We start from the raw sequence: 26,177 nt of genomic DNA, 5'->3' as shown, positions 1-26,177 counted from the left end.
CACGGACCACCTTTCCTGCACCTCTTCCGAGGCTCCCCCAATACCATCTTCCACAAAAGTGCATGCACAGGATGCTGGGTCCAGCTTGGACTTCTGCTCTATAGCACCAGTGTTCTAGTCACCCTTTCCTCTAGAACATACCTCCTGTGTTCATTCAGACCAATTTTTGGACCTATGTCCTTTCCAGCCCACTATCAGAATAGCGATTCCGTGACCTCATCTACTCTCAGGCTTTGCTTGATGTGACCGATCTCTCTGTAAATGGTCTCACCCTGGCCCTACCCCAAGCCCTAAGGTAAACACTGAGGCTTTTCCTCTGTACCTTGTCACCCTTTGCTCCAGAGGGACCAGGATGTCCAGTTCTTCCCAATAAACCCTGTAAAACACAAAACTGAGTTTGTTACAAAAACAACTAAGTGGACAAAGGGTATTGAAAGTTGGTCTAAAACTGATACATTTTGAAGGTCATTTCCTTCTAATTAAATCAGTCCTACAAGCTTGCATTTCTGCAGGCTGATACAGCAGCTGTATCCTGCTGATAAGCTCTTGCAAGGATAAAATTTGTATTTGTGGTTGCTGTTCACCTTGGCCACCCACATTTAATGACCTTAATTGGAACCTTTTGATACATTTAAGAATTTAGCCTTGCTGTTTAAATGGCAATTTACATAACATTATGCCTTCCTAAATGAGCTATAATTTTGGTAGCGATCAACATTTTACATACTTCAAGATGCAGCAGAATTAACAGTATGCATATTGAGTCATGTGATCTGCATTTTACCAATGGAAAATAAAATTTAATTCTGATTCTTTTTTGAGAATAGAGTTAGCTATAATTTCCATGGTTCCTTTCATAACTTTTTCTCTTAACTTTTTAGTCTACGATTTAAAGACAGGTTTGTCCTATATAACTGAGGTGAGAGCATGAATGATAACATTTTAATTTTGGCAAATCCATGATTCAAAACATTAAGGAACACGATTACACTCCTACTTGTGTGGTAAATACCATTTGCATAGGAACTCTAAGAAGGGAAGAGTTAGAGAAGTGAACACTTGAGTAGGGTTGCTATATTTAGCAAATAAAAGTACAGTAATTGGGACAAACATTCTTAAAAAAAATTGTTCATATGAAATTCAAACTTAACTGCATGTCCTGTATTTTACCTGGCAATGCTAGACTTGAGCTTTACTTTATGAAAGACTGGATTTAACAGGTAGAAAAGGAGAAGAAATTCCGTTTTAGGAAAACAGTATAACCAGAGACACAAAGGCCACGATGCTGTGTCTGAGGGGCAGTGAAAAAAGGTACTGAGTAAAGTAGGGGGTATTTTAATTCATAAAAAAGAATAAAAATAAATAGAATCTGATGATCATTGACCCATTTTTTTCCCTATAGAAAATAAATTTTTGGTTTACGGTGCTTAAGAATGTAAGGGTGCAATGATATATCTCTTCCAAAGGTAAATGCTAAAAAATTACAACTCTAAGTGGAATGTTCTTTTACATCTGACTTCTGTTTAAATAGACTAGCTAAACCACAGATTGATTTCTGGTCTGGCAGAATTCTGATGACAAACCTCCACAGCCCTGAGCAAACTTCAGTAATACTAAATGAAAATCTGAGGTGGTGGATGCTACTTTTCTGGGCCACAGCTGTATAATCTACATAGAAGCACAGAGAACAAAAAGCAATGAGAAATATTAGTTCACCTGTCATCCTTTCGGCAGGTATGAACTCTAAGCAAAATAGTTTCAGCAAATACTTACAGGAGGTCCCACTGGGCCTGGATCACCTGGAGTGCCTGGAATTCCTTGAGAACCCTAGAAAAGATATTTTCTACCATAAATCTATTATATCATTGAAAATAAGTCATAGTTAATCAAAAATTTTGACTATTGAAAATGAAACATCTACGTTGGCTAGTTGAAAAACATGATATAAGTCATATTACAAATACTTGTTTTCAGAGAGTAAGGACAGTGAGCATTCAATGCTGTGATACTGAATCTGTAAGCAACACAATTTAATGTGTATGGTGATTCATGGAGCAGAGCCACCCATCAACAACGGCATCACTGAGAAGCCGGCACTATTAAAGCGTGGAAATACAAATGGCAGATTGGCGGAACGCCATCAAACAAATATATGATTACACTAATGCTTCGTTCAGCTAGTGGAAAAATGGAATGCATTTTATGATATAATATTTAGTTTAGCTGGCCAGTTCATTATAAGAAGGAATTTGGCTCATTGGTGAATTTAAATTTGGAAACCTTTAATAGCTTAAGCATAAAAGTGAATGGGTATTCCTTCCCCTGCCCCCCTGGATTTGTGGAATAACAGTAATTTTACCGGACAGGCTTTAAGGTGCTGGTACATTTATATAATCAAGGACGAATGGGCAAGATTAACTGGTTACTTGGGTAATTAATTTTGTTCCTTTACTAAGTATGTCAACAACAGAATATTAGTTAGATAAGTTACATACAATCTGTAACATAAAAATTTTGCAACTATTAAAATCATATTTAGGCAAACTATTGGATAACATGGAAAAATAAATTTGTAAACTGTTACATAGAGTAGGGTCCAAATTATTAAAAAATTATAAATGTATTTATAAAAGATGAGAACAATAAATAGAAGTTTATTATGCCTTATCTAGAAACTTTAGTGTCAGATGTGTTTCAGAGTTCTGAATTTTCAGATTTAAAAAAAAAATAAAAGGTAGCACAGTGTTCATAATGGATATGTAACACTTACAATTGCATCTGGGGCAGCGTCCTCAAATAAACAAACAAATACTTCTGTAGCAAAACATAAGGTATTTTTTTCTTTTTTTTTTTTTGCTCTGTTTCTACTGATGTGGGAAGAGGATATTTTATTACATATGTCCTACAATAATATGTCCAAGATACGTTATTAAGTAAACAAAGAAAGAAAGAAAGATGCAGAACCAGTATAAAGATTCTATATGAGTGAGGGAAAAGAAGGCATGTGTGTACATGTATTGCATGTGTTTGTAAGTAGAGTGTGTCTTCAGGGTGGTGTACATAAAGGAAATTACCGGTATTCTTACCAACTGGGATAAATAGCTCATCTCTACATGAGCTCAAGTCAGATTTTGCTGCCAAATAAATTTTCTGCAAACTTGGAAAAAATTTCCAGGATTTTCAGAGGTTTTTGAGCTTTGGAATTGTGGAGAAAGAGTTGAGGGCCATAATATCATAATTACCTACAGTTCTTCCGGAAATGTGAAACAGAAATAACTTCCTTTTTTTTTAGTCCTTCTGTGTAGTTCCCAAATTTCTATAATAAACTTAGATGACTTCAAAAATTTGGGAAATATACTTTTAAAAGTACCCTTTTGTTATTTTAGATAACCGTGTGATGCATGAAGTTGTAGATTAAATGGTTTCACTCATGATTTAATTTTCTTTACTGATCGATCTTTTCATATTGCCAAACCATTCATTGTTATAATAAAATTCCTTTACCTTTTACTGTGATGCAATATGTATTTTTATACACATAATACACATTATACACATTATAAGTATACACATTAAAAATACATTATATGTATTTTTATACACATTATAAGTATTATACACTAGTATAAGTATTAGGTAAGGCAACATTGGTAAAATTATTTATTCATCAACTTTCTATCTGACCAAGATTCTATGAGATCAAGGCTTTTTGAATAAATGGGTTCAAGGACCAAGCTCTAGCAGCCCTTCTATCTAATGCCAAATGAGATCACATATTACTTCAGGTACAGGTATGCTTGTGTTAAAGAATGAGAAGTGTCGTTTATGCCTGGGAATTTTATTCTCCTTTTAAAATTTTTTTTTAAAAAAGATTATATTAACTTTTGCAGAGAGGGGGTTAGGGAGGGAGAGAAACATGGATCTGTCGCCTCTTGCACGGCCCCAGCTGGGGACCTGGCCCACAAGCCAGGCATGTGCCCTGATGGGGAATTGAACCTGTGACTGCAGGCGGGCACTCAATCCACTGAGCCACACCAGCCAAGCATCTCCCTTCTTTTTCACTTCCCCTTTAAATTTTTCTATAGGCTTACACTTTGGGAATGCAAAAACCAAGGCTTGTGGGCTATTTCTGCTTTCCCTTCTGATGCATACCTCCTTCAAGACAATGGTCACAGCTCCATGCTTGAATGGGAAGCAAGACAAGAGGGAAAGTACACAGACAAAAACCCCCTCAAAATAGCTCCCAGCCACACAAAGTTGATTATGAGTTGAATAAAGGTGAGATCATGAAAATTAATGCAATATTTTTTATTCTATTAAAACAAACCCATTGGTCCCCCTTGCACTTTAAAATCGCGCTTCTGCCATTATTAAAAAACAACAATGTGGTGATTGCTGTAGGGGGAGAGAGGGTGGGAGGAGCTGGAAGAGGGTATGGGGAGAAAAATGGTGATGGAAGTAAACAAATAAAAAATAATGTGGACGTACTCTTTCTTCAAGATGATATCGTCCTCACTGGCAATGCTTTGTGTGAGTGTGTGCGCGGGCGCACACATGTGCACCGACATGTGTCAATGGTATTCATTAGCATAGGGTACTGGCTCTTTTCATTCCCTGACCATTAGCTTGTTTGCAGGTGTATAAGCAGAAAGAAAATACATTTCCTTTGGAAACAGCACTTCTAAATACCTGGAGATTATAAATGTTATACCGCAAATTGCCTTACCTCAAAATACCCACATCTTCATAAAATTCTCTCTCTATATACATGTACAAAATATGCATACATATGTATTCTTTTCTTTTTTTTTAGTTTCAACACTGAATCAGGGAAGAGATGCTAAGTGAGTCTTTAGGTATTCTAATTTATAAACTTGGGATTCATTAACCTTTGATGACCACATTAAACTTTAAAATAAACCTCAGTCCATAAATTTAAAAAATCATTCTCAGCAGTCTTTTTCTGAACAAGCTGAAATTTTGTAGTAGGGGCAAAAGTTACTGTGGAGGCCTAAAGGGCAATAAGATAATTTTAGAAGACAAGATGGTCATTAAAGAAGACAAATACATAGTAAAGCATAGGACAGCCAGTTTAGCATATAATGTCAAACTAAAATACAAATTAAAACGTATTGCTTAGTTATTCAGGAACCACTAAGTTCTTTCCCTGCTCTGATATTTTGGTTTTGCAAGTCACAGCTCCATTGCTACCATTAACATTCATTTATTTATTGTGATAATTTATGGCTGACAATATTTTCATGTCCTACTTTTAAATTATTATCCTGAAATATTGTAGGAAGGCCTGCATTGTGAGCAAGAATTTACTCTGTAAGAGGTGTGTTCTATTAGTCGCTTACATGTTGCTATCTTGAGTTGTGAAACCACATCTGCAAAGACAGGAAAATGTCACTTTTCTAAGAGCAATAAAGAGACAGACAATGCCTCTCTCTAAGTTTCCAGATTGATTAAATTGAAGATGCAATAATCAGAAGTCCTCAAAGGGATGGAGTATCCCTCTTTATATCTTCTCCTAAGAGTATGACATTGGAGATTTGGTAGGATTAGTTATTGTGTACATATTAAAATAGTATAGTGTATTAGCCAGTTAGAAATGCATATAGTCTTGGTCTGTTTCATTCATCTTAGTCAACAAAGTATAATTTCAGGTAGTATATGAGTCTAAGTAGAAGACAAGATGATATTTACTGTTTCCTATCTGTCTAGAGGCAAATGTTGCACATTCCTCCAAAATGGTCCAGTTGAGCCAGTATGTTTTTTCAGGTTTATTCATATGATTTGTGAAGAAACAACTGAAAAGAATATCCTTCTCAACTTGCTGGAATCCCCTATGTATTAAGAGTCTTGTGCAAAATTTGTATACTCTGTGTTAAAGAATCCACAAGGTATACTTAAGAAAGAACACACTAAGGTAGTAGAGGAATAGTAACAATTGATTTAATTTCACTAAGAGGACAAAGCATCCTGTTAAATCAATAGAAATTAACTTCTAATAAATTTAACTTAGAGTCACTTATAAAAAGCGTGAATTCCAATTATTTCCTGGTCTTTTTGTTATTACCTTCTCAATTGCCTCTAAAGCCTACCTCTTGAATCTAGGCAGTTAAAAGCTGTAAGACTATTAGAATCAGATACTGTGCTTGCACTTCAGTGAAACTTTGTATGGAGCATGAAGAAGCAAACGCCCATTAACTATTACTTATTTTGAAAATAAAATGCCTTTACAGTTTTATTTATAAATGAAAATAAATATTACATTTCTTTCTTTTTTAACTCAGAAAAAGTCAAGAGTTGATCCTCTGTTTTCTGGAACACAATCAATATTAATGAAAAACAATAACACACGATAATAATTTATAATGTGAAATATAACTCCAACTCAAAAACTAGGTCTACTTCATATCGTTACGATTTTCTGCATTAATATCAAGGTTAATATATGCCAGATGGCTTACTTACTTTCATTAAGAACTATTAGTATAAAAATTGTTTAACTAACAAAAATTCGTCATCCTAATTGGTTTTTCTAAGAGTTAATGTGAGTTATGCAGGAAAAGAATGATATCCTGAGCATCACCACGGCTTAGAGTCAGAAAATTATACCATCATCTCAAAAACACATTTGACTTTAAACCTTAGTCGGGCGTGGGTGGCTGATTTAAGCTAGTCCAATCAGCTTCAAGAATTTGAAAGCTGAGCAGAAACACTGACAAACCAAGGTCACTGAAGCTGAGTCATGTTGTAACAGAGTCCCAGGGAAGTCCTGCTGAGTTTTGGGGGGCTATTCTTATCTTAGGGCTGGTTGTTAACTTTCTTTCAATTCTACTAGCAAACTTGGAATATTGGTCAGTGAATTTCCCCCTCTCCAATTTCTTGCTTTTATTTTTAGACAGCTGCAATTCTCATCTGGTACATGAAAATACAAACAAAGTAACTGATATATTGCTGGGTGCTTTAATTTCCTTGTCTTAAAAACTGGACCATTGATAATAAACCTAAACATATTATTATTTAAAATGTGCTAAAATTTGCAAATACCTACCTAAGTCATTGTTTTTGTTTTAGCATTAAACATGAGCTCTATAAAAAATGATGTCTTTCTTTTGTTGAGTTACATAAAGAGAATCAATAGGATTACTTTATCGGAAAATAATCTTTTACCTCGTCGCCTTTCTCCCCAGGTATCCCAGGGTAGCCTCGTTCTCCTTTGCTTCCCTAAAAAGATGATAGATTCAGCTAGTACACTCAATCATTTTGCCATCTTTTGAAACAATGATAATATCTCTTCTCAAGACACTTGTGCCATGTAATTTGGGCAGAATTAGGGAACGAATAAATGACATTTGTAAATGGCTCTATACCAATTTTTCAAAATATTTTTGCAAAAAGTAGTGTATATTAAAATGGGTTTCCTTTTTTCACACAGAATTGGAGGTCCCACAAAGGAGAGTGAAGAAGAGACTTCCTTACCTTTGGTCCCTCTCTGCCTGGGATTCCTGGAGGACCCCGTGGCCCTGTGTCACCCTAGAGGACAGGGCAGTAACAGACCTGAGAGAAGGCACTGTGTGCCACCTACAAGCCCATCAACATCTCACCTGTCTTCTTACCTTCCGGGCCATGGAATCATACTTTCCAGGCTCACCAGCACCTCCGTCTTCTCCTTTGTTGCTTTTCAGTCCAGGGACACTGGTTTGGCAGTTGCCACAAAAGTTCTAATGAGTATAAAGATAAGGTGACTGAGAGGTTCATCAAAGTCATCCATAAAAGCGAGGTCTGATCAAATTTGAAGTTCTATCTGAACTTTTGTCAGAGATAAGTGATACAGCAATTGTTATGTTACTACTTTTAGAAACTCAATTTATCCAATTTGAAAAGCCTACTTCTTGTGAGGTAAAAGTTACTTATGAACCCAGTCAGTGATATCTGTTTATGATACTGGTGAACTTTGGTTTAAGAAAACACATCTATGATGATATTTAAACAGAAAACTCTAAATAAATAAGGAAAAGACATGTAAGTCAAGAACACAGACTGAGTTTCAATTGCTTAGCAGCATGTTCAAAAAGAGAGGTGGTATTAAAGTTTGGAATAACCATCAACATCACAAAGTTATACAAGCAATAGCATAAATCCTTACAAGAGAGAGAGATGGCTGTGAAGAAATGGTTTTTCCTTTTGAGAGCAAAATTAGTTGGAGAACTACACACAAGTTTACCAACATTTTATTTGTCAGTGGAGGCACTCATGTGAGAAATAATTACTTGAGTGACTTGGACTTGGCTTCTATGTCAAATCCAAGTATAGACAGGAAATCTAAGTGGAATTACCTTTCCATTGCCTTCTCCGTAACCTTTAGCTGATCTGGAAAGGCTTAAATTTAAGTGTCTGAGCTCACAAGATAAACTTCTTATCACATAATTAAAGAAAAAGTGTCTGTGAAAAGCCTTAGAAGGGTTGATTTTTAAATAAATTGTTAAATAAAAATATGATCAGGAAAGGCACAGACTAGGAACCAACTGAATAGGTGAGAAAGTTTAGTTTTAACAGTTGATAGAAGGTAGGACAATATAAGCCTCTACTCTTACCAAAGGAAAGAACATTTAAACATGAAAAGGGAATGAAAGCTTGCTATTGTTGAAGTTAGCAAAAAATTTGCCCACGACTATTCAAGTTCAATATTTTTGACCCAGTGAATATCAGCATAAGTCTGATTTTTTTTAAAAAAAAAGGCTCCTTGGAAGACTAATTTTGTATGATATTGAAAAGATCGAAGGCAATTTGTCTTTAAAAAAATGCTGGGCTAAAGAATTCTCGTTATGGTGGTCCTCTTTAGAGCTGGGACATAGTGATGTAAAAGGGACCTCTAGTGTTCAGTGCTTCCTAAACTAATTTTAACACCAGAAGTTTTTCACAGAGTTAATATGTTGGTAGAGGAGTTAAAAAAATAAAGTACATGTATAATTGTAGACTACCCTTGATAATATCTGAAAAGTATGATGACAGTGAGGTCTGAGGATTTATGAGGACCAAAAAGTTTTTCATATTTAAAAAAGTATGGAGAAGATGAATTATTGGGTCACAGGTGTCCCATTATCGTTCTCCCTCCATCTGTTTTGCACAGGGAAGTATTAGAGAAAAAAAATGGTCGCGAGATTTATTTCCTATGAGAAATAGGTAGACATATTTCTTTATTTAATAGAGTAATGGGTGTTAGGGCAATTATTGTATCTGTAGTCATACATGTAAGTATGGCATATCAATACAGAGCAAAACCTTGGCATATCAATATACAGTAACATTTTAGAACAGGCTAATCAATTATTTTAATAAAATATAAAAAATGGTAATCATTATGAGTCATTTCTAAGAGTCATTTCAAACTGACCTCATTTTTTATTTTATTTTTTTTAGTTTAGGGTTACCAGAATGGTAAACTAAGGGAAACTAGACTTCATTAAGCTTCTTGAAAAAATTTCTTAAAATTTCCTTATGAAGAGAATAAGGATGCACCAATTAATAGTAGATACATAATCTCATTCACAGAGGGAATGATACACAGATGAACCTCCAGGATGGTCTTTGATGGGTATCTTTGAGGTCTGGAATTATTTAAGTTTTTTTCAATACTTTCATCAAAGATATTTTTGAAAACAGAAAGCAAGATGATCAAGTTTGCTAAAGATTCAAGACAGATGAGGAGAGTTAATCTGTTAGGTAACAGGATCAGGTTTAAAAAAGGCATTATTAAGTTGGCCTAATGGATCCAATCCCCAATCTAAATTCCTGTATTAGATTTTGCCTTGGGGAACTACATGTTTCCCTACTCTATGGAAGATAGTTTGCTGGGACTATCAGTCAAGAAGTCCTGCCCACCTCTCGCCACTCAGCTCTCCTGGGTCTCAGACTCTCAGCTGAGATGCCGGGAGCGGAACATCGGCAGAGAACCTTTATTACGGGGAGGCTGCCCTGATGAAACCGTCGGCTTCTGAGACCCACGGAGCCCTGTCCCCTTTTCTCGTCAGAGCCTATTCATGGTCGTTTTGTCTATTCTGTGAGCCTCCCTATATTCTATCGGGATATTCATTTCTGCTTAGGTGTATAGATTTTTGATCCTTAAAAAATGGTATTCTGGAATGTTATAAGACTTACAATTCTGCTATTTACATTACTGGTCTTGAAAAGAACCTAAGACAGTGTCAGAGGACCTATATTCCTGTGTTAATGTTACACATGCTAGCTGTGTGACTCAGGGTAAGCTACTTAATTAACTGCTTGGAACTTCAGTCTCTCAGCTGCAGAACAGGGACACTACCGCAGCCCTAACGCATGGGATTGTTGTGAAATTAAGTGAGATGCTATGAGTAAAGCAGCATGTTGCCCGGTGTGTAACTGTAACTCACTAAATACAGGATCTTCCTGAAATTTCCATAAATATTCTTTTGTGACTTATAAGAAACTATTGGTTTGAAGGTCTTAAAAACTTTTATATTTTTATATATTCATATTCACATTTACATTTATATATCTATTCTCAAAATTTTAATCACCTAACAAAAACATATACTAGAATGCCTGAGTCTTTTGAATTTAACAAATATTCCTGCCTGCCCGCTATTATGTAAGTCATATTGTGCAAAACATTGGGCAGATGCTAGGAATATAAAATAAATCACTTATACACACATATAGTCTAAATATATGTGTGCGTATTTGTCTGTATACATGTATACGCTCTCCATTCATACACAGACGGATAAAGTATATACGATTTGAACATAACGTAAGGAGACAGATTTTCCTCTGGGCTCACTCAGTCTTAGCCGTACCACAAAGAAACACACCGATACACAGCATTACGGGGGTCCCATTATCGTTCTCCCTCCACCTGTTTTACACAGGGAAGTATTAGAGGAAAAAAATGGTCGCGAGATTTATTTTCTATGAGTTAGAAATAGGTAGACATATTTCTTTACTTAATAGAGTAATGGGTGTTAGGGCAATTGTTGGCTTTGGGGTTTCAGAGCTCTGCGAAATCCCATGACATCAAACCTCAGCCTCGCAAGCTGGCTGTTTATTGAGCAGCACTTGGTTTTCGTCCTCGTTCTGGACAGACCGAGGGCAGAGACGGGGAGAAGGGCAAGGGTTCTCGGCGGTGAGCCAGGGTGAGGAAACAGCCCTTAGGAGAGGAGAGAATGAGCTACTCAAGGGTGTCAGTGACATCATTCTTCCCTGTAGCTCAGTTGAGAGCTACTATCCCTCCCCTTCCCCGCCCTTCTACACCCACGGTGAGATGGTGGCAGTGAGAGAGAGGAGAGGGATTAGTGCAGAGAGCTCAAGGTACATAGAAATATGTGGGGTTTTTTCTATCTTTTATATGTTCTGCCATTTAAAAATTGAATTTTAGTTCAGGCTAAGCAATTAACTCAATTTCTGGTATAGATTTCCTTTCTGGTTTTCTTGGAAATTAACATGTAATTTCTTATATAGCAACAAAGTACCTTGAGCAAAACACCGATGTCTCCCAGAAGAGGAAGTGCAATCTGTGGGTGAGACAGAAACAAATACATATATTTGTACATATAGAGGCACCCAATACAATACAAATATACAACACAATGTAGACATTTTTGAGAAACACTCATTATTCCTCTACTATGAACACCCAAATACATGCATATTATTGCTTTGATTCTGCCTCTCTATTTTACATTTTCATGACCATGGCAAGCAGCCTTTATACCAACCCTAATATATTACTGGTTTTACACTTGCTATTGGTTTTACACCTGCTCTTAGACAAAAGGCTGAGAGAAATTTATTGTTAGTTTTAAATAATGCATAAAGGTAAATCATTTATTTTTAAAAAACCCCTCTTCTTTGTCTGGCAAATTATCAGGCTGTTGAGAAATATGAAAATTACTGGATGAGTTTGCCTTAAAGTTCTTTCCCTCTAAAGTTCAAAAGGGCCTGTAGATGGTTTAAGTGATGGGCAAGACAGATACTGAGGGAATTCTGGCAGTGTTGCGGCCTCATATCTTAAACGGCCCTTTCAAAGAGGCACTGTAAACCCAAATAACACTTTACAAGAATCTCAGATGATGCACCATGATTCACTCAGAGGTGGAGTTAAAGTATGGACGAAATATGCCTCTGCACATAGCTTATAAAGCCACATGAGGCTCAGCCAGCGTTGGGTAGAAGGATTCGTGAGGCTTAGAAATGAGAGGCCAGACTTGGATTTTATTCTACAAAACTCTTAATACAATGTCATGTACCATATGGCCTCTCAAATTATAGCTGCTGTTTCTGAGGCTATTTAAAGGGATTTCATTGTCATGCAAAGAAAGGTTTAACCTAAAATAAAACTTTGGAACACACATTTAGTGACTGAACTCATTTTGTAAGAGATGATTCAAGCCACTTTTTGTAATTTAATCATTTCATCATTTTAAAACCACAGAATCAATAGATCTGTACCATATTGTAAGTAACTTACCTGCAAACTTCTATTTAGAGAAATGAAATTCATTTAGTTGCTAGCATTAGAAAGAATAGAAATTGTGGCTATATATTTTAACTCAATTTTCCATAGGATTGAGACATTATATGCCAAGGCTCAGCCTGGGGCAAAATTGTACAGCTGAATTATACCCTTAGGAAATAAGTATTCATCACACACGCAAAAATGCTGACACAGCTTGAATTTTTTTTCCCCTCTACAAAATAATGGGGACAAACAAAATCACCAAGCAGTCACTGAGCATTCTAATTAGTTTGGACAGCAAAACTTGCTTGGTAGGCTGTTTGGCTTCTGGGTGTATTAAGGATACATAAATCAGGCAGTCTGTCAACATACCGGGTCACCTGGGGGGCCTGGAAGACCTGGCTTTCCATCCTTCCCTGGAGCTCCCTGAAAACAGAAACATCATGTTCATACCTTGGCACAGTGGCTCAGGGGCAGGTTAAGACAGGTATGGTGGGAGGAGTAGGTGCAAGACTGTCCTTACATTATTCCCTGGAGTTCCTGGCAATCCAGGGAGACCTCGAGGACCCTGGAGAAGAGGGGGAAATAGTTACTTATGAGGCCAATCTTTCAGTAATTTCCCCCAAGTAGCAAGCTGGGTTTGCTGTGCCAAACAACTTGGTTAAGTAGCTTACCTGAATACCTGGCTCTCCAGTTGGTCCTTGGGGGCCCTAAGTAGAATGAGATCCAATAATCAGAATTCTTCCAGGAATGTCCATAAATTATCCAAGTGGGCTAAGGGGCTAAGTATTGCAATTTACTTAGTGGAGCAACAGGGCTTGCCACTGTGCACATTCTGAAAACTCTGCACAGTCAGCCAAGACTCCAGGGTGATAGGTAAACACTTAACTAGATGCCTGTTGCCAGAAACATCAACATGATTTTGCTTAGGCACCTGGGATGTCTCTCTCAGTACCATCATCTGTCCCTTGTATCTTCACAAATGCACAAAAAAAATGCATTGAAATTCTATTTATTCAGAAACTGACTGCCCGCAGCATAACCAGATCAGGATTTTCTTCCCCTTTTGCTTTCTACTTTGTGTCATTTCTGTTTGAAGAAATTTCCAGAACCAGTGTTCAGTGACAGGAGTAGGAACTAAAAGACTAATCAGTTGTTTGTTCCTACCTCAGCAAGTTGGAATTTGGTGTAACTAGAATGAGGCTGGGTGATTATCAGTGACCCTAATGATAATAGCTCTAACCCTAATATATGAGGTCTGTCTGGAAAAAGTCTAACCATTGTTAGAAGAATGAGAATGGTTTGTGTGACATCGATGTAACCTGGCAGCCAAGAAGAGTGGACTGGAATGTGTTTATGTGAACAATGACGACTTCACTGTACTGGTCAGTGGGGGTGGTAGACACCATTGAATGAGTGTGTATACTGTGTGGTTGTTGTATTCAAAATGATTGGTCAATGAATCTGCATCAAATTTTGCATTAAGCTTGAATATTCCTTTGTGGAAACTATGCAGATGATAGAGGGCTGCAGCTATGGGCAACTGGTGATTGGCAGCTTCTTCATGACAACATGCTCACTTGTGTATCATGTCTCATACAGACTTTTTTGGTAAAACATCAAATCACCCAGGAGACTCAACCCACCTATAGCCCAGGTTTGGCACCCTGTGACTTCTGGCTTTGCCCAAAACTAAAATCACCTTTGAAAGGGAAGAGATTTCAGACCATTGATGAGATTCAGGAAAATAAAATGAGGCAGCTGATGGTGACTGGGAGAACTGTGTGAGGTCCCAAGGTATCTGAGGGGACTTTGAAGGGGACTGAGGTGTCATTGTCCTATGTACAATGATTCTTATATCATGTATCTTCTTCAATAAATGTTTCTATTTTTCATAACGCATTGCTGGATACTTTCTGGACAGACCATGTATAACCATGGACCACTGAATGAGGAATTGACAACCTAAGTAAGTAAAGAGCTGGTTTCTCCACAGCTGGTTTCAGTAACTGCTCACATATATTTCCTCTTATTTTTAAAAATAAATAGTCACATCATTGTAATTATTGTCAAAGCTACTTTTACTCCCTTTCTATTTATACTGTTATTATTTTTATTTTTTGCTTCAATTTACTCCCCTCCCTAATAATTTTTCAGTCAACTTTTTAAAATTTTGTTTAATTTCCCACCACTAATGGCCTTTTATATTCTTGCTCTGGAAAATCAAACACCAGTCACACAAACCATAGTTGTTCACTATGTACACTTTCTTTTAACTCCCACGGTAACTCATTGAAAGACCAATTTCCCAAAATTAATGTCATTAAAGAAAGCATGTCTTTCCACTTTTATTGTTCCAGAATCTTTATGTTTTTTAGTAGCAAATAAAAAGCTTTATTGCTTATTCCTGTTTAGTCAACAAGAATGTATACAGTGGTCATTATCATCAGGCACTGTCCTTTGAGCTAAAACAGGTCAAAAAACCTGTCTATTCTTTGTCTTAACTATTAAAACAACATCTATTCTTTCTTCTTTAAGATAATACTTAGAGATTTTTACTATCCCATTCCTATACACTCTATTCACTTTAAATTTTAACTTTTTATTTTCTTTTAGTTAAAAAAAAGAGTACTTTATAATATCCTAATATTAGGTATTCTTATAATCTAGTAAACATTCACTGGGACTTTTTTAATATATAGAACGGAGAAACAAAAGGCTAAATCACTTCGATTCCAGAATCAGTGGTTGTGTGATAAGAATCTGTAAGTCAAGGCACAGTGAGTACCCACTCTGTACATAGTGATGTGGCCTTAGTGCCGTTTCATTCTCTTCCTCTGACTAGCATTTATTGGTATTTCCTTGTCAGCCCATTTAATTCTTTTCTCCTTTTCAAATCTGCCACTAGATTTTATTTCACAATATCGGAATCAACAGGGTTTCAAAAACTCCACAGAATTTCACGTACCATTCGGCCAGGAACCCCCGCCCCCGGTGGGCCTGTGTCGCCCGGGGAACCACGGACGCCTGGCAGTCCTCTTTCGCCCTGTCAAGTGAGATGCTTCTGTTAGTGCAAGGCTCAAAGGATGTAACTTGGCTACCTGTATTTTATTAATTACTAATTCTTTAAAAATAATCTATGATATTTTTATACCTTTGGTCCACGTGGACCAGGTGCTCCAGGATTTCCATCTAATCCCTCAAAAAAAAAAAAAAAAAAGATGTGAGTACATTTCTTTTTTTCTAAAACGGTTAAAAACATTTTAGAAATCACAATTCAAAAGTATTTTATTTCCCTTCACCTTTCTTGAATAAACCTTCTTCTATAAAAGAATAGCCAACAAGGAATACAAATTTCTCTAGGTTATGGGTTTTGTATAGTTACATTAAAACATGTTTTCATCTTTAAGGCACCTGACACTGAGAACTATGTATTATTATTAATTGATATAAAAGGTCAAAGGAGATGAGAAAATGCATATAAAATAGGTATATTGGTTGTTTACATTTTTCTAGCCGATCAGCTCTCTATGTCCTGGAAACAGCCTGGATTGTAGTCCAGGGGAACTATAAGTTCAAGGACATTTTCTTCAAATGATCACCGATGGTCATACCTGCAGAGGCCCTAGAAAGAAAATTTAAGGCATTTCTTCTGTTTTAACATAGTGTCCTAGGGAGGTGTACAGGTTAAAACTAGTGTTCCTTACTTTGCTCCATAGGTCCCTAAAGAATCTATGTCTTCTGCAGAGGGAGCCTGTGAATCTTCCAAAATTGGCTGTAAAATGGTGTGTGTATGTGCATATTCTTCAGAAGACAGGCCTCTTTGCCTGTATGAAACTTATAGAGATTGGAGAATCTTACTGAAGAATAAGATGAATATTTATTTTTCTGCAGACCTAAACATGTTCCTATACTTGTGATATGAAACTGGGAACATACAAATGATAATGAACAATCTTTCAAGGGAAATATTAGTAAAAGGGCTGGCACTTACTGGTTCTCCTGGCAGGCTTTTCCCTGGTGGACCAGTCTCACCTTTTGGACCTGGAAGCCCAGGAGGGCCTATAATCCCGCCTGGATCTCCCTGAGGAAAACACAGTAAGATTCTTATTTAATTGCTCAAGTTCAGGGTGCTAGGCATGGAGGTAGTAGTTTCCATTGTTTTAAGTTGCCATTATAGCCAGTGAAACTTCATTCTCTCATTCATTCACTCATTCAACAGTATTTACTAAGTGCCTCACTCATGCCAGGCACTGTTGTAGTTATCTTACACGCCTTTGGATTTTGCAGTGAGTTGCGTTAACAATAAATTCAGTGGTATCATGACATATGCATGTGCATAAACATAAGTACAATAAAGGCATTTATGCATAAAGCTCTTTAGCTGATCTTTATATTTTCTTTAAGTTATTCCCCAGGAATGATTTAACGTTAATATACTATTCCCATGTAGACATCAAGAAACAGGTCCTGAAAGACTGAGGCTTCTTATGTCTATACCAGAGTCAGCAGCTGAGCCTGAAACAGACCTTCTGAGTCCTGAGATCTTTGTCTCTAAGTGAGTTCATTTTCTTCTATTGTGTTTTTAGGCCAGAGCCAGGGCTGCCACAGATACCCAACTCAGGGGGCAGCGTTCATGCTGCGGTTTATGTGACCGTGTCTACCCTGCACAACCCTAACCGCCTAGTTCTCCTCTTCCACTCCCCCAGTGCCCTTCGATCCCCTGTTTCTTCCTCCTGTCTCGCTCCTTAATATACACAATGAGTCAAATGGAAGCTATACCTTTTCACCTTTAATGCCTTGTTTTCCCGGGATACCATGTTCTCCTGGCAATCCCTAGATGATACAGAATTACAAGGAAAGAGCAATTAGAACATCTTCTATTATAATAACATTTCTGTCTGTAAGTCTTTGTCAGGAGAACAGAATTTAACATATAAAGTATGTGGACATAGGTTGATTTTGGCCTGTCAGAGAGGGAAAAACTTTAGGGAAAGTCTGTGGCTTGTTGTTTCAAGGGGAGTAATCAGATGGAATGAGAAAGAAAATAAGGGAGAACTGAACCAAAGGCCTCATCCATTATATGCAAAGAAGGGGTGGGATGATGATGGTTCAGAAAGACATTGGGTTAAAAAGTAAAACATGCTTTTACAATATTCTAGCAGCAGGGGCTCTTTCCCTTTTGATTTCGTTCTCTTTTTAAGCTCCAGCCACTATCACTTCATCTAACTTCATGGACATCCTGTGGCTCCGTCTGTGCCACCAGCAGTTCTTCTCTTTTCGTAAGAGCTCCTCACTAGGTACATCTGGGATGGTTCATTAGCTGGCTTGGGGGAGCAACAAAAAGCTTAGCTTTATGAACTGAATGTTCAAAGTACCAAGCAGAACAAACTGAGCTGAAAGATAGACCTCTGGAGCATGGAGAATAGAGCAAGAGGTCAGGGGGCTCTCTCCAAGATGATGGCAAAAGGAGAGGTTGGAGTACTTGTCTATAGGGCACAGAAATTGTGGCCAAACAGAGATCAGTTTCCAAGAAGATATGGTCAAGAATTTTTCTTGTTTTACTCAAGTGAGGACGGATGGTGTGTCTTAGCACCCAAGGTGTCAGAAGGCTAGGGAGGGTGTGTGTGTGTGTGTGTGTGTGTGTGTGTGTGTGTGTAACAGAGAGAGAGAGTCCACTAAATCTAGATTTTAATGCAACCTGAAGGCCTTTTTCCAATTGCATCAAAAAAATATTTTCAGACAAAAGACTTGCTTTTTTTGGAGGCTCTCTCAAGAAAACAACAACAGAAGTTTTGGTAATGTTTTCATTTGTTTGTTTGCTTTTTTGAAGAGTTCTCCCTCTCTCTTTTTTTTTTGATGGAAAATTGAACCAAAAGCCATGCATAATGGAAATGCTTGCTTTCTCTTTTGGTTTTCCTTATTTCTTTCAATGTTTCCCATCTCCTTTATTATTGGCACATCACTGACAAGCATGTCCAAATGATAGTTTAGTTAACTTGTGTCCTAAAGACCAATTTATTAGACTACTGATATTCACAAGGATTTCACATGAATAGATGAAGCTCCTAGACTTCCCAAAAGCCCCTGATGTTAGGTGTGATCAGTTTTACTGCTAGAGATGATGACCTGTGTCTTTGGAAAATGTAGCATAACTCAGCTACATGAACAGATGTTGACATTCTTTAAAACATGTCTCAGTTTCAACTTAATTTTCAAATATCAAAGACTCTTGTATCTACTATACATACAATATCTCCTGGGGGTCCTCTGGGTCCCATAGATCCTGCAGGTCCTTGATGACCCTAAAATAGAAGGTGATATGTATTTTAACTTGACTAAAAATTGTAACTGAATATATGTAAAACATGCTGTGACCTCTCTTTGTACAAAGGTCAACTTTCTACCACCCAGCCTTGTCTGTATAATACCGACATGTGCTGTGTGCTTACAAAGATAGTTTCAAGATCTTCTCATTTAAGTGGGTCTGTCCTCGTTGGCAGGTGAGGCCTGGATAACTTGCCTTACCTGGCAGGAGCACATCGCCTTAATCTCTCCTGCACCTCCCAACAGCGGGCCTTTCTTGGGACACTCCCCCAGAATCCCGGATGGGGAACTCAAGCATCTCAGGGATGCACAATTTTGGCGTAGAAATTGAACCCTGAATCCTGTTTACCTTAAGGATATAGTTCAGGGTCCTAGATTTAGCTCACATCATTTTCTCTGGAAGCTTTTAGGTATGCTATTGCATGTTCTGAAAAAGGGTTTAAAAACCCTATTGTGAACCAAAAGGCAGAGTTACTGTGTGTGTAATGCATGCAGCAAATGGGGGAAAAATCACCATGGAAACATGATAAAGCCTCTGAGAACATTTGTGAAGAAAATGAGTGGCACCACAGCACAGAGAAATGGCTATAACTCCAAAATTATTTTCTCATTTATTTCCGTTATTTCTTATGTACCTTTAGCCCTGGGTTTCCTATTAAACCGGGGGGACCAGGATCTCCAGGTTCACCCTAAACATATGGGTTAGAAGAAAAGGCAACCGGTTACTTTAATTTCCACATTATCATTAGGTTGAAGATACAGTTGAAGAATGTCAGATTACCTTTATTCCCTGTGATCCTATTATCCCAGGTTCTCCCTGTAAATAAAAATAATCACTATATATGGAATGCTTAAATTCAGATGGAGATGAGCATCTCTAATAATGAATCCATTTGCATTTCCACTAATTTACATAGAGTAAAGGTGAAAGTTATGGAGTCAAGGAGGGTTCCTTCAAAAACATGATTTAAAATACTTATCGCTAATAAATAATGTTCCATTAGCAATCACTGCACTTTATACTTAGCTGACACTGTTATAATTTGCCACCGGCTAATCTTATATTTCAGGGAATTAAAAGTTCAGATGAGGAGATAAAGAAAAGTAGAAGTTAAGTTGCTATGTCATGGTGATTCTACTATCAAGTATATATACTTAATAAAGAAACAAAAAAATTTTAAAGGCTATACAAAAAGCAATGATATTGGCTATACTGAATTTGTTTTTATTATTTTCCATGACTTATTATTGACTCTTTTGATAAAATTATCCTGTTTGATAAATCCAATTTGTCTCATTAACAGAATTTTTGAAAAAACTGCATTTTGTGTTTTAATTTTGTGTTTTAGATATCCTAAGCGTGTATATTTCAAAACATTCATGTGTAATCACAAATAGCAATGGTTTTAAAAATATACACTATAAAACCTGTTAAAGTGTCGTCACCTGATAAAACTTAACAAGGTTTAAAATTTCTCATTTATCAAAACAAGAGTCAAAATCACAGAGGAAAAAGTAAAATTCTCAGGGACCTTATTTTGTCAAATCTATTAGATTCCAAAGTAAGCGTACCAGAAATCAGAAAGAAAGAAATCAATGAAGTAGAAAACCCAAGACAGTGATAAAAACATCTACTTACTTTATCTCCCTTTTCACCTTTTGTAAAAGGTCCCCCCTAGGAAAATGGGTAGAAAACAGAATCAGTTATAAGCACTTCTGGAAATAAACTCTCCAAAATGAGAGTGGACACCTGCAGGCCGACACAGGCCTGCACTGCCCGTGGCCTCGGAAATGACCCAGAGCGTCACACGGGGACTGTGCCTCTCAAAGGGAACTGATGAGACTTAGGTAAAAAAAAACAACAAAAAAACTTCCTCGTCCCACAATGAACTGTAAGTTAATCATTCTAATTGTATTTTGAGGATCCTGAGTGGCTGACAAATTGAAATGCTGCCCAAGGCCAAAGCTCCCTTTTGTATGGTTCACATAGAAGGTGATCTCTCTCTCTCTCTCTCTCCCCTCTCTCCTCCCCCTCTCTCATACACACACACACACACACACACACACACACACACACACACACACACACACACACACCCCTTGTCTTTCTAGTTTCTGTTCCTGAAGTGCCATGTACATGATCTCATTTATTCTTACATCAGTGCTGTGGGGAAGATATTGTCTCATTTCAAGCATGAGGAAAGAGACTCAGAAAGGTTCTGAGTAAGTTATTTTCCCTAAAATAGCATTTACTCACTTTATGTTTCCTATTTATCCTGCCTATAAACCATGAAAATATACAGATGTAATTCATCTTGACTATCATAGCATCTCTGGTGCACACTGTTGGTACCCAATAAAAGTTCAATAAATTAGAGAACTTATGTACTTTTTAAATCCTACCCGAGGACACTTTTTTCACTGCTTTCAGAGAGGGAGGAAGGGATTGAGAGAGAGAAACAGTGATGTGAGAGAGACACGTTGATCAGTTGCCTTCTAGCATGTGCCTGGACCAGGAATCAAACCTGCATGTGCCCTGACTAGGAACTGAACCTGTGACCCTTCATCTACAGGCCAACACTCCAATCAACTGAACCACACCAGCCAGGGCAGTAAATTAGAGAATTTAAAGTTATGCAGATATTACAATAATAGATATTATAAAAATAGAATTTGTTAAATTTTTATAATGTATCAAGTACTGTTCTAATCACATTATACATATTAACAGAGTTAATCTTCATGTGTCAGTGGAGTAGGTACTAATAGTGTACTCATTTACAGATGAAGAAACTGAGGCAGAGAGAAGTTAGGTAATTTCTCCAAGGGCACATAGCCAGTAAGAAGTCGTTTAGGATTTAGTCCAGGCAGCCTGACTTCAATCTCAGGCTTTGGTTGCTTGGTCTATTTGATTTGATTTGTAATTTGATTTACTTATTATTTGAATTAGGTGAACTGACAATAAGGTGAAAACCATAAGTTTAAAAACCATTTTAAAAATTGTTTCTTTTGCAAGAGAACTGTGAGAACCATCATGGACTACTCTCGAAAGTTCTTTTAGGTATTGCCATTTTCCTAAACAAGTCACTAATCAGAAATAAATGGTTACTAATGAACTTCTATGATTTTTACCTCATGTCCTGTGAGCTAGGGACTACAGGACTCACCTTCTCTCCCATATTGCCTGGCTCCCTTACAGTTACATGGTGCCTTGCAGTCAGGTTGGGCAATGAAATGCAAGCAGAAGTGACATGTGGTACTTACAGGCTGAGGCAGTGAAAGCCCATTCATAGTCCCCCAGGCTCACTTTTCCTGCAGTGGTGGCTATGAAGGTTGTGTATACCACACGGCTCAGCTACATGGTGGTAATCAGCCTGGTAAGTAGTATAGTGTGGAGAACACCCACTCCTCCCAACAGAACCTCAAGGGACATGCTGCATGAGCAAGAGAACCTTCCTTGTGTTAAGTCACAGAAATTTCAGGGTTAATTTGTTGCTTAGTGTAATCTCACCTACTCTGACTAATATATGACATTTCTAGCCAACATCATTAAATCTCTTATTATTGGTTAATTTCAACACATTACATCAGGGCTTTATTTACATTCTTACCTTTCAGCTTTAATTCTTCAAAATCAACTTGATTTTTAAAAAATATTTTATTTGTTTTCAGGGAGAGGGGAAGGGAGGGAGAAAGAGAGGGAGAGGAATATTGACATGCAACAGAAACAATTGGTCGCCTCTTGCATGCCCCCAACTAGGGAGCTGGCCCGCACCCTAGGCATGTGCCCTGACTGGGAATTGAACTGGTGACCTTTGGTTCACAGACCGGTATTCAATCCACTGAGCTACACTAGCCAGGGCCAGAGTCTACTTGATTTTTAAGATAGGAAATGATATTAATTAGATATAAACAATGTGCACAATGCTTATTTAACAGCTTGTTTCTGCTTATATCACACTGCTTATGGCATTGCTCATTTAGAACCACTATCAAGCCATATTGACTAAAGTAACTGGTGAAAACAAAACAGAAACAGTAGCCTGCTTGTCTAGAGACTTGATGTTTCATTCTAGCTCTAATGGCTATTGTCTAGGTCAAGTCACTTACCTTTTAGAACTTCTTTGTCTACAAAATCATGAGATTCAACCAGATAATCTCTTACATATATTTAAGCTCTGATATGTTTTACATCTAGTCGAATCTAAATGTCCAGTGTGGGGGACAAACTGCCATCTAGAACAAATGGTTCAGAATTCAATTTGGCTGAATATTTTGGATGGATTGTTTAAAGCTTCTGGTTATTATACAAAGTCAAGTTTAGATACTGTTCTGGAATAGCCAGGTTGAGACCACAAAGAGATAAACTTCTGTACCTAATAATGTAAAAAAAAAAAAAAAAAAAAGTGCTTCTTTTACGTGGGTGTGGGGAGGGGCAGGGAGCAAGGCATTCAAAGATGTAAATGGAAGATGGGATAATGAAGGGATTAAGAAGGAAGTGACAAGGAGAAGAGTTGAAAGAAGCTTGTTCACCTGAGTATAAGACAGGTAGGGCTCAAGGTCACCTCAATAGGGTATGCAGGCTGCCCCCAAACGTCGGTGGTAGGAGGGAAAGCCAAGGGGAATCTCTGAGGAGCTGTGAAATCCTCCAATCCTTGCTACTCAAAGCATGATCGAAGGGCCCACAGCAGGAGCACCACTTGGGAGCTTGTGAGAAATGCAGCTTCTCAGGCCCCACCCCAGACCTACTGCATTAGAACCAGCATTTCAGGAGGATGCCCAGGCGATTCAAGGGCGCGGTTGAGAAGCACTGTTCTAGCTGACCCACTGGGAGTATCTCGTTTCCGCCATGTGTCACATGGAAATGAAGTATCAGTGTTCAAACTTGGAGGGAAGGCGGTGGAGACCGAGAGAAGCAGTTAGGGGTTGGGAAGAGGTGCCAGGTGTGGAGCATCGGGCGTGAGTTGGCAGATGGAAGGGGCGACAACCACCAGACTGAATGTGCACAACACGTGAGTTTCCCAGACATTCTTGGAATCCCCCAGTTGGGGAACCCTGTTGAAGAGTGTTACTTCCTGCAGCATGTGGAGGCCTGGCCTGGATACTAAGGGCAAGCCATGGCCCCTGACGCTGGGAGGACTGAGGATACCTGGGTAATGGCATTCATTGTAAAGATGCCTGAAAAGTTACTGTAATGGCCAAAGATGCCTAATTTACAAAGCTGAATGTTTGGCTTTGTAATATTAAATACTTTTAATAATCATTCCTGAGAGGCATGCAGACATTTTAGAACTTCTTCATTCATTATCCCTGAAAAATCAATATCCTTTGTTTGTCCTGTCAAGGAAAGAGGTAAAAGTGATTTTTTTTTTTTAACAAATATTACTTTCTTTTTAAACAAAGGTGGAACATTTGTTATTTCTGGTTCTTGCCAATACATTTGAAGACTGCCATGGGTCGTTTTTGTTTGTTTTCAGCAGCATTAAAAAACAGTTATTTTTGTAATAGGATTCATATAATCTCTGTAGGTGGTCCTATTTGAATATGAAGGACTTTGTAGGGTCCCCCCACTCCCACCACCAAAGCAACTGAAGTAACTGGACTCAATAATATTGAAAAGTGGCTTGAAAGCCACTTTGATATATAAGCCAAGAAAGGAAAATAGCTTCAGAAAGTATACTGAGAGCAGTTGTTTGAGCAAATAGATATGTTTCTAATTTGGGGGGGAGGGGTGTAAATTAGCCCCAGCCTTTAAATATACTGATTTTGTTATTCATTTTAGCTATAATATTTAGTTATAGCAAGGCAGCTTAATGAGTTTTAAACCCCAGGTTCTACAATCAGCCCAAGTGTGAGTCATGGCTCTAACACTTATTAGTCGTATAAATTTGGGCAAGTTACTTAACCTCTCTGCACCTCAGTTTCCTCATTGGAACAATGAGAGTGATAATAGCCTACTTCATTTTTTTTTTACTGAAGTGAGTTACTACAAGTAAAAGACTTAGTGCCTCACATAGAGCACTTGCTCAAATACCTGCTCTTTCATTTTCTTCCATGGCAGGGAGACCAAGGTACACAGAAGTGAGGCAGATCAGGACAAATATTTTTTCTTTTCTTTTTTCCTTTTTTTTTTCTTTTTTAGACATTGGTGATGGTGGTAGGGGAGTGAGTAGAGTATGGGGAGAGGTTGTGGTAAAAGGAATACCAGGGGAATCTAGGCTGCCTGGATAGAGGGAATTAAAAGTCTTCATGCCTATTTTATTACCTAACAATTCCCACCGTTCGATCCCAATCAGAGTTTGTGCAAAAAGCACAGCTTTTCACCATATGTGCCCCAATTCCCTTGGCTAGCAATAGCCTCCAACAATCAAAGTGCTTTGGGTGTTCTCTGACATCTCAATGATCTTTAAGGATATTTTTTAATTAACTGTAGCCCATGAGTCCAACTGGGATAAAGGACCTGAAGTCATGCTGGGAATTCTGAGTGGATTCAGATACAATTGCAAAAACAATAAAGATGGGAGAAAAAAATGATGATGAACCACCTGTAGGATAATTGAGCTTCTTATGTCATAAACGGTACACAGGTACAAGTTTTCCCACAGAAATAAATTCTGCCAATCATTAAATTCCACAGGCAGAGATGGGAGGTATAACTCACAGGTTCATTTTTTATCAAATTGTTACTAGTTCCACCAAAGACTCCAGTGTAAGTGATTGAATTAGCCACACTTCCCCGGTCCTATTATCTGAAATACATTGGGCAAATTAGGACCTCGAAAATTTATCGTGCTGTCCCTCTCAATCCTTTCCATTGTTCCTCTTCTCTATTCCAACCCTCTGGCCCAGCACGAAATACCCTCCTTCTGCCTCTTCATTAGCAAGACTAGCACTTTAATATCCTTTATTATCTATGAATTATCTGACAAAAAAATGGAGTATGGTTAAAATTAAGTTCCTCTGAAAGAGTTTAAAAATACTGCACACGGAATTTAATTAGGCAAATAAGTACTTGGAATACAAATGTAAGACACAGGAACTTATGGTTAGAAAGGGATTCACAGTCCAGAAGGAAATGATGGCCTAGTGAGAGAGGAAGACAAGGCCACGAGGTCTGCCTATTGAAGAGGAACAAAGTGCTAGGGAAAACTATTCTTAATTCTATTTTTTGGACATTCTTTCTCTGCCCTAAAAGCTAAAATACTTACAGATTCTCCTTTTTGACCTTGCGGGCCAATAGGCCCTGGAAATCCTGGTTGTCCGGTTTCACCCTTTCAAGAAAAAGCAGAAGAGAGATTTTTGCACGAGGTTACGGGAGTACTGTTGTGACTCTCAGAGCCAGAGT

The 26,177-nt window shown here is 37.8% G+C and overlaps 1 protein-coding gene across 1 annotated transcript in view; it reads right to left on the bottom strand.

Annotated features, from left to right (window-relative positions):
* The window catches only part of COL19A1 (collagen type XIX alpha 1 chain), a 331,895-nt gene that overhangs the window by 41,471 nt on the left and 264,247 nt on the right, over nt 1-26,177 (bottom strand). Inside the window, exons 20-37 of the mRNA XM_054569553.1 lie at nt 26,041-26,103; nt 20,472-20,507; nt 19,614-19,649; nt 19,468-19,521; nt 18,757-18,810; nt 17,288-17,341; nt 16,500-16,589; nt 15,660-15,704; nt 15,474-15,551; nt 13,180-13,215; nt 13,029-13,073; nt 12,878-12,931; nt 11,520-11,561; nt 7,629-7,733; nt 7,492-7,545; nt 7,183-7,236; nt 1,774-1,827; nt 323-376 (exon numbers count right to left, since the gene is read on the bottom strand). Of these exons, the coding sequence (XP_054425528.1) occupies nt 323-376; nt 1,774-1,827; nt 7,183-7,236; nt 7,492-7,545; nt 7,629-7,733; nt 11,520-11,561; nt 12,878-12,931; nt 13,029-13,073; nt 13,180-13,215; nt 15,474-15,551; nt 15,660-15,704; nt 16,500-16,589; nt 17,288-17,341; nt 18,757-18,810; nt 19,468-19,521; nt 19,614-19,649; nt 20,472-20,507; nt 26,041-26,103 (1,008 nt within the window). The remainder of the gene's footprint in view (nt 1-322; nt 377-1,773; nt 1,828-7,182; nt 7,237-7,491; nt 7,546-7,628; nt 7,734-11,519; nt 11,562-12,877; nt 12,932-13,028; nt 13,074-13,179; nt 13,216-15,473; nt 15,552-15,659; nt 15,705-16,499; nt 16,590-17,287; nt 17,342-18,756; nt 18,811-19,467; nt 19,522-19,613; nt 19,650-20,471; nt 20,508-26,040; nt 26,104-26,177) is intronic.

The sequence above is a fragment of the Pteronotus mesoamericanus genome, unplaced genomic scaffold (assembly GCF_021234165.1).
Source record: "Pteronotus mesoamericanus isolate MK-2021 breed Mesoamerican mustached bat unplaced genomic scaffold, CSHL_Meso_final contig_20, whole genome shotgun sequence".
NCBI lineage: Eukaryota > Metazoa > Chordata > Mammalia > Chiroptera > Mormoopidae > Pteronotus > Pteronotus mesoamericanus.
The sequence above is the reverse complement of the archived record's forward strand: the minus strand, read 5'-3'. Positions and strand labels throughout refer to the sequence as shown.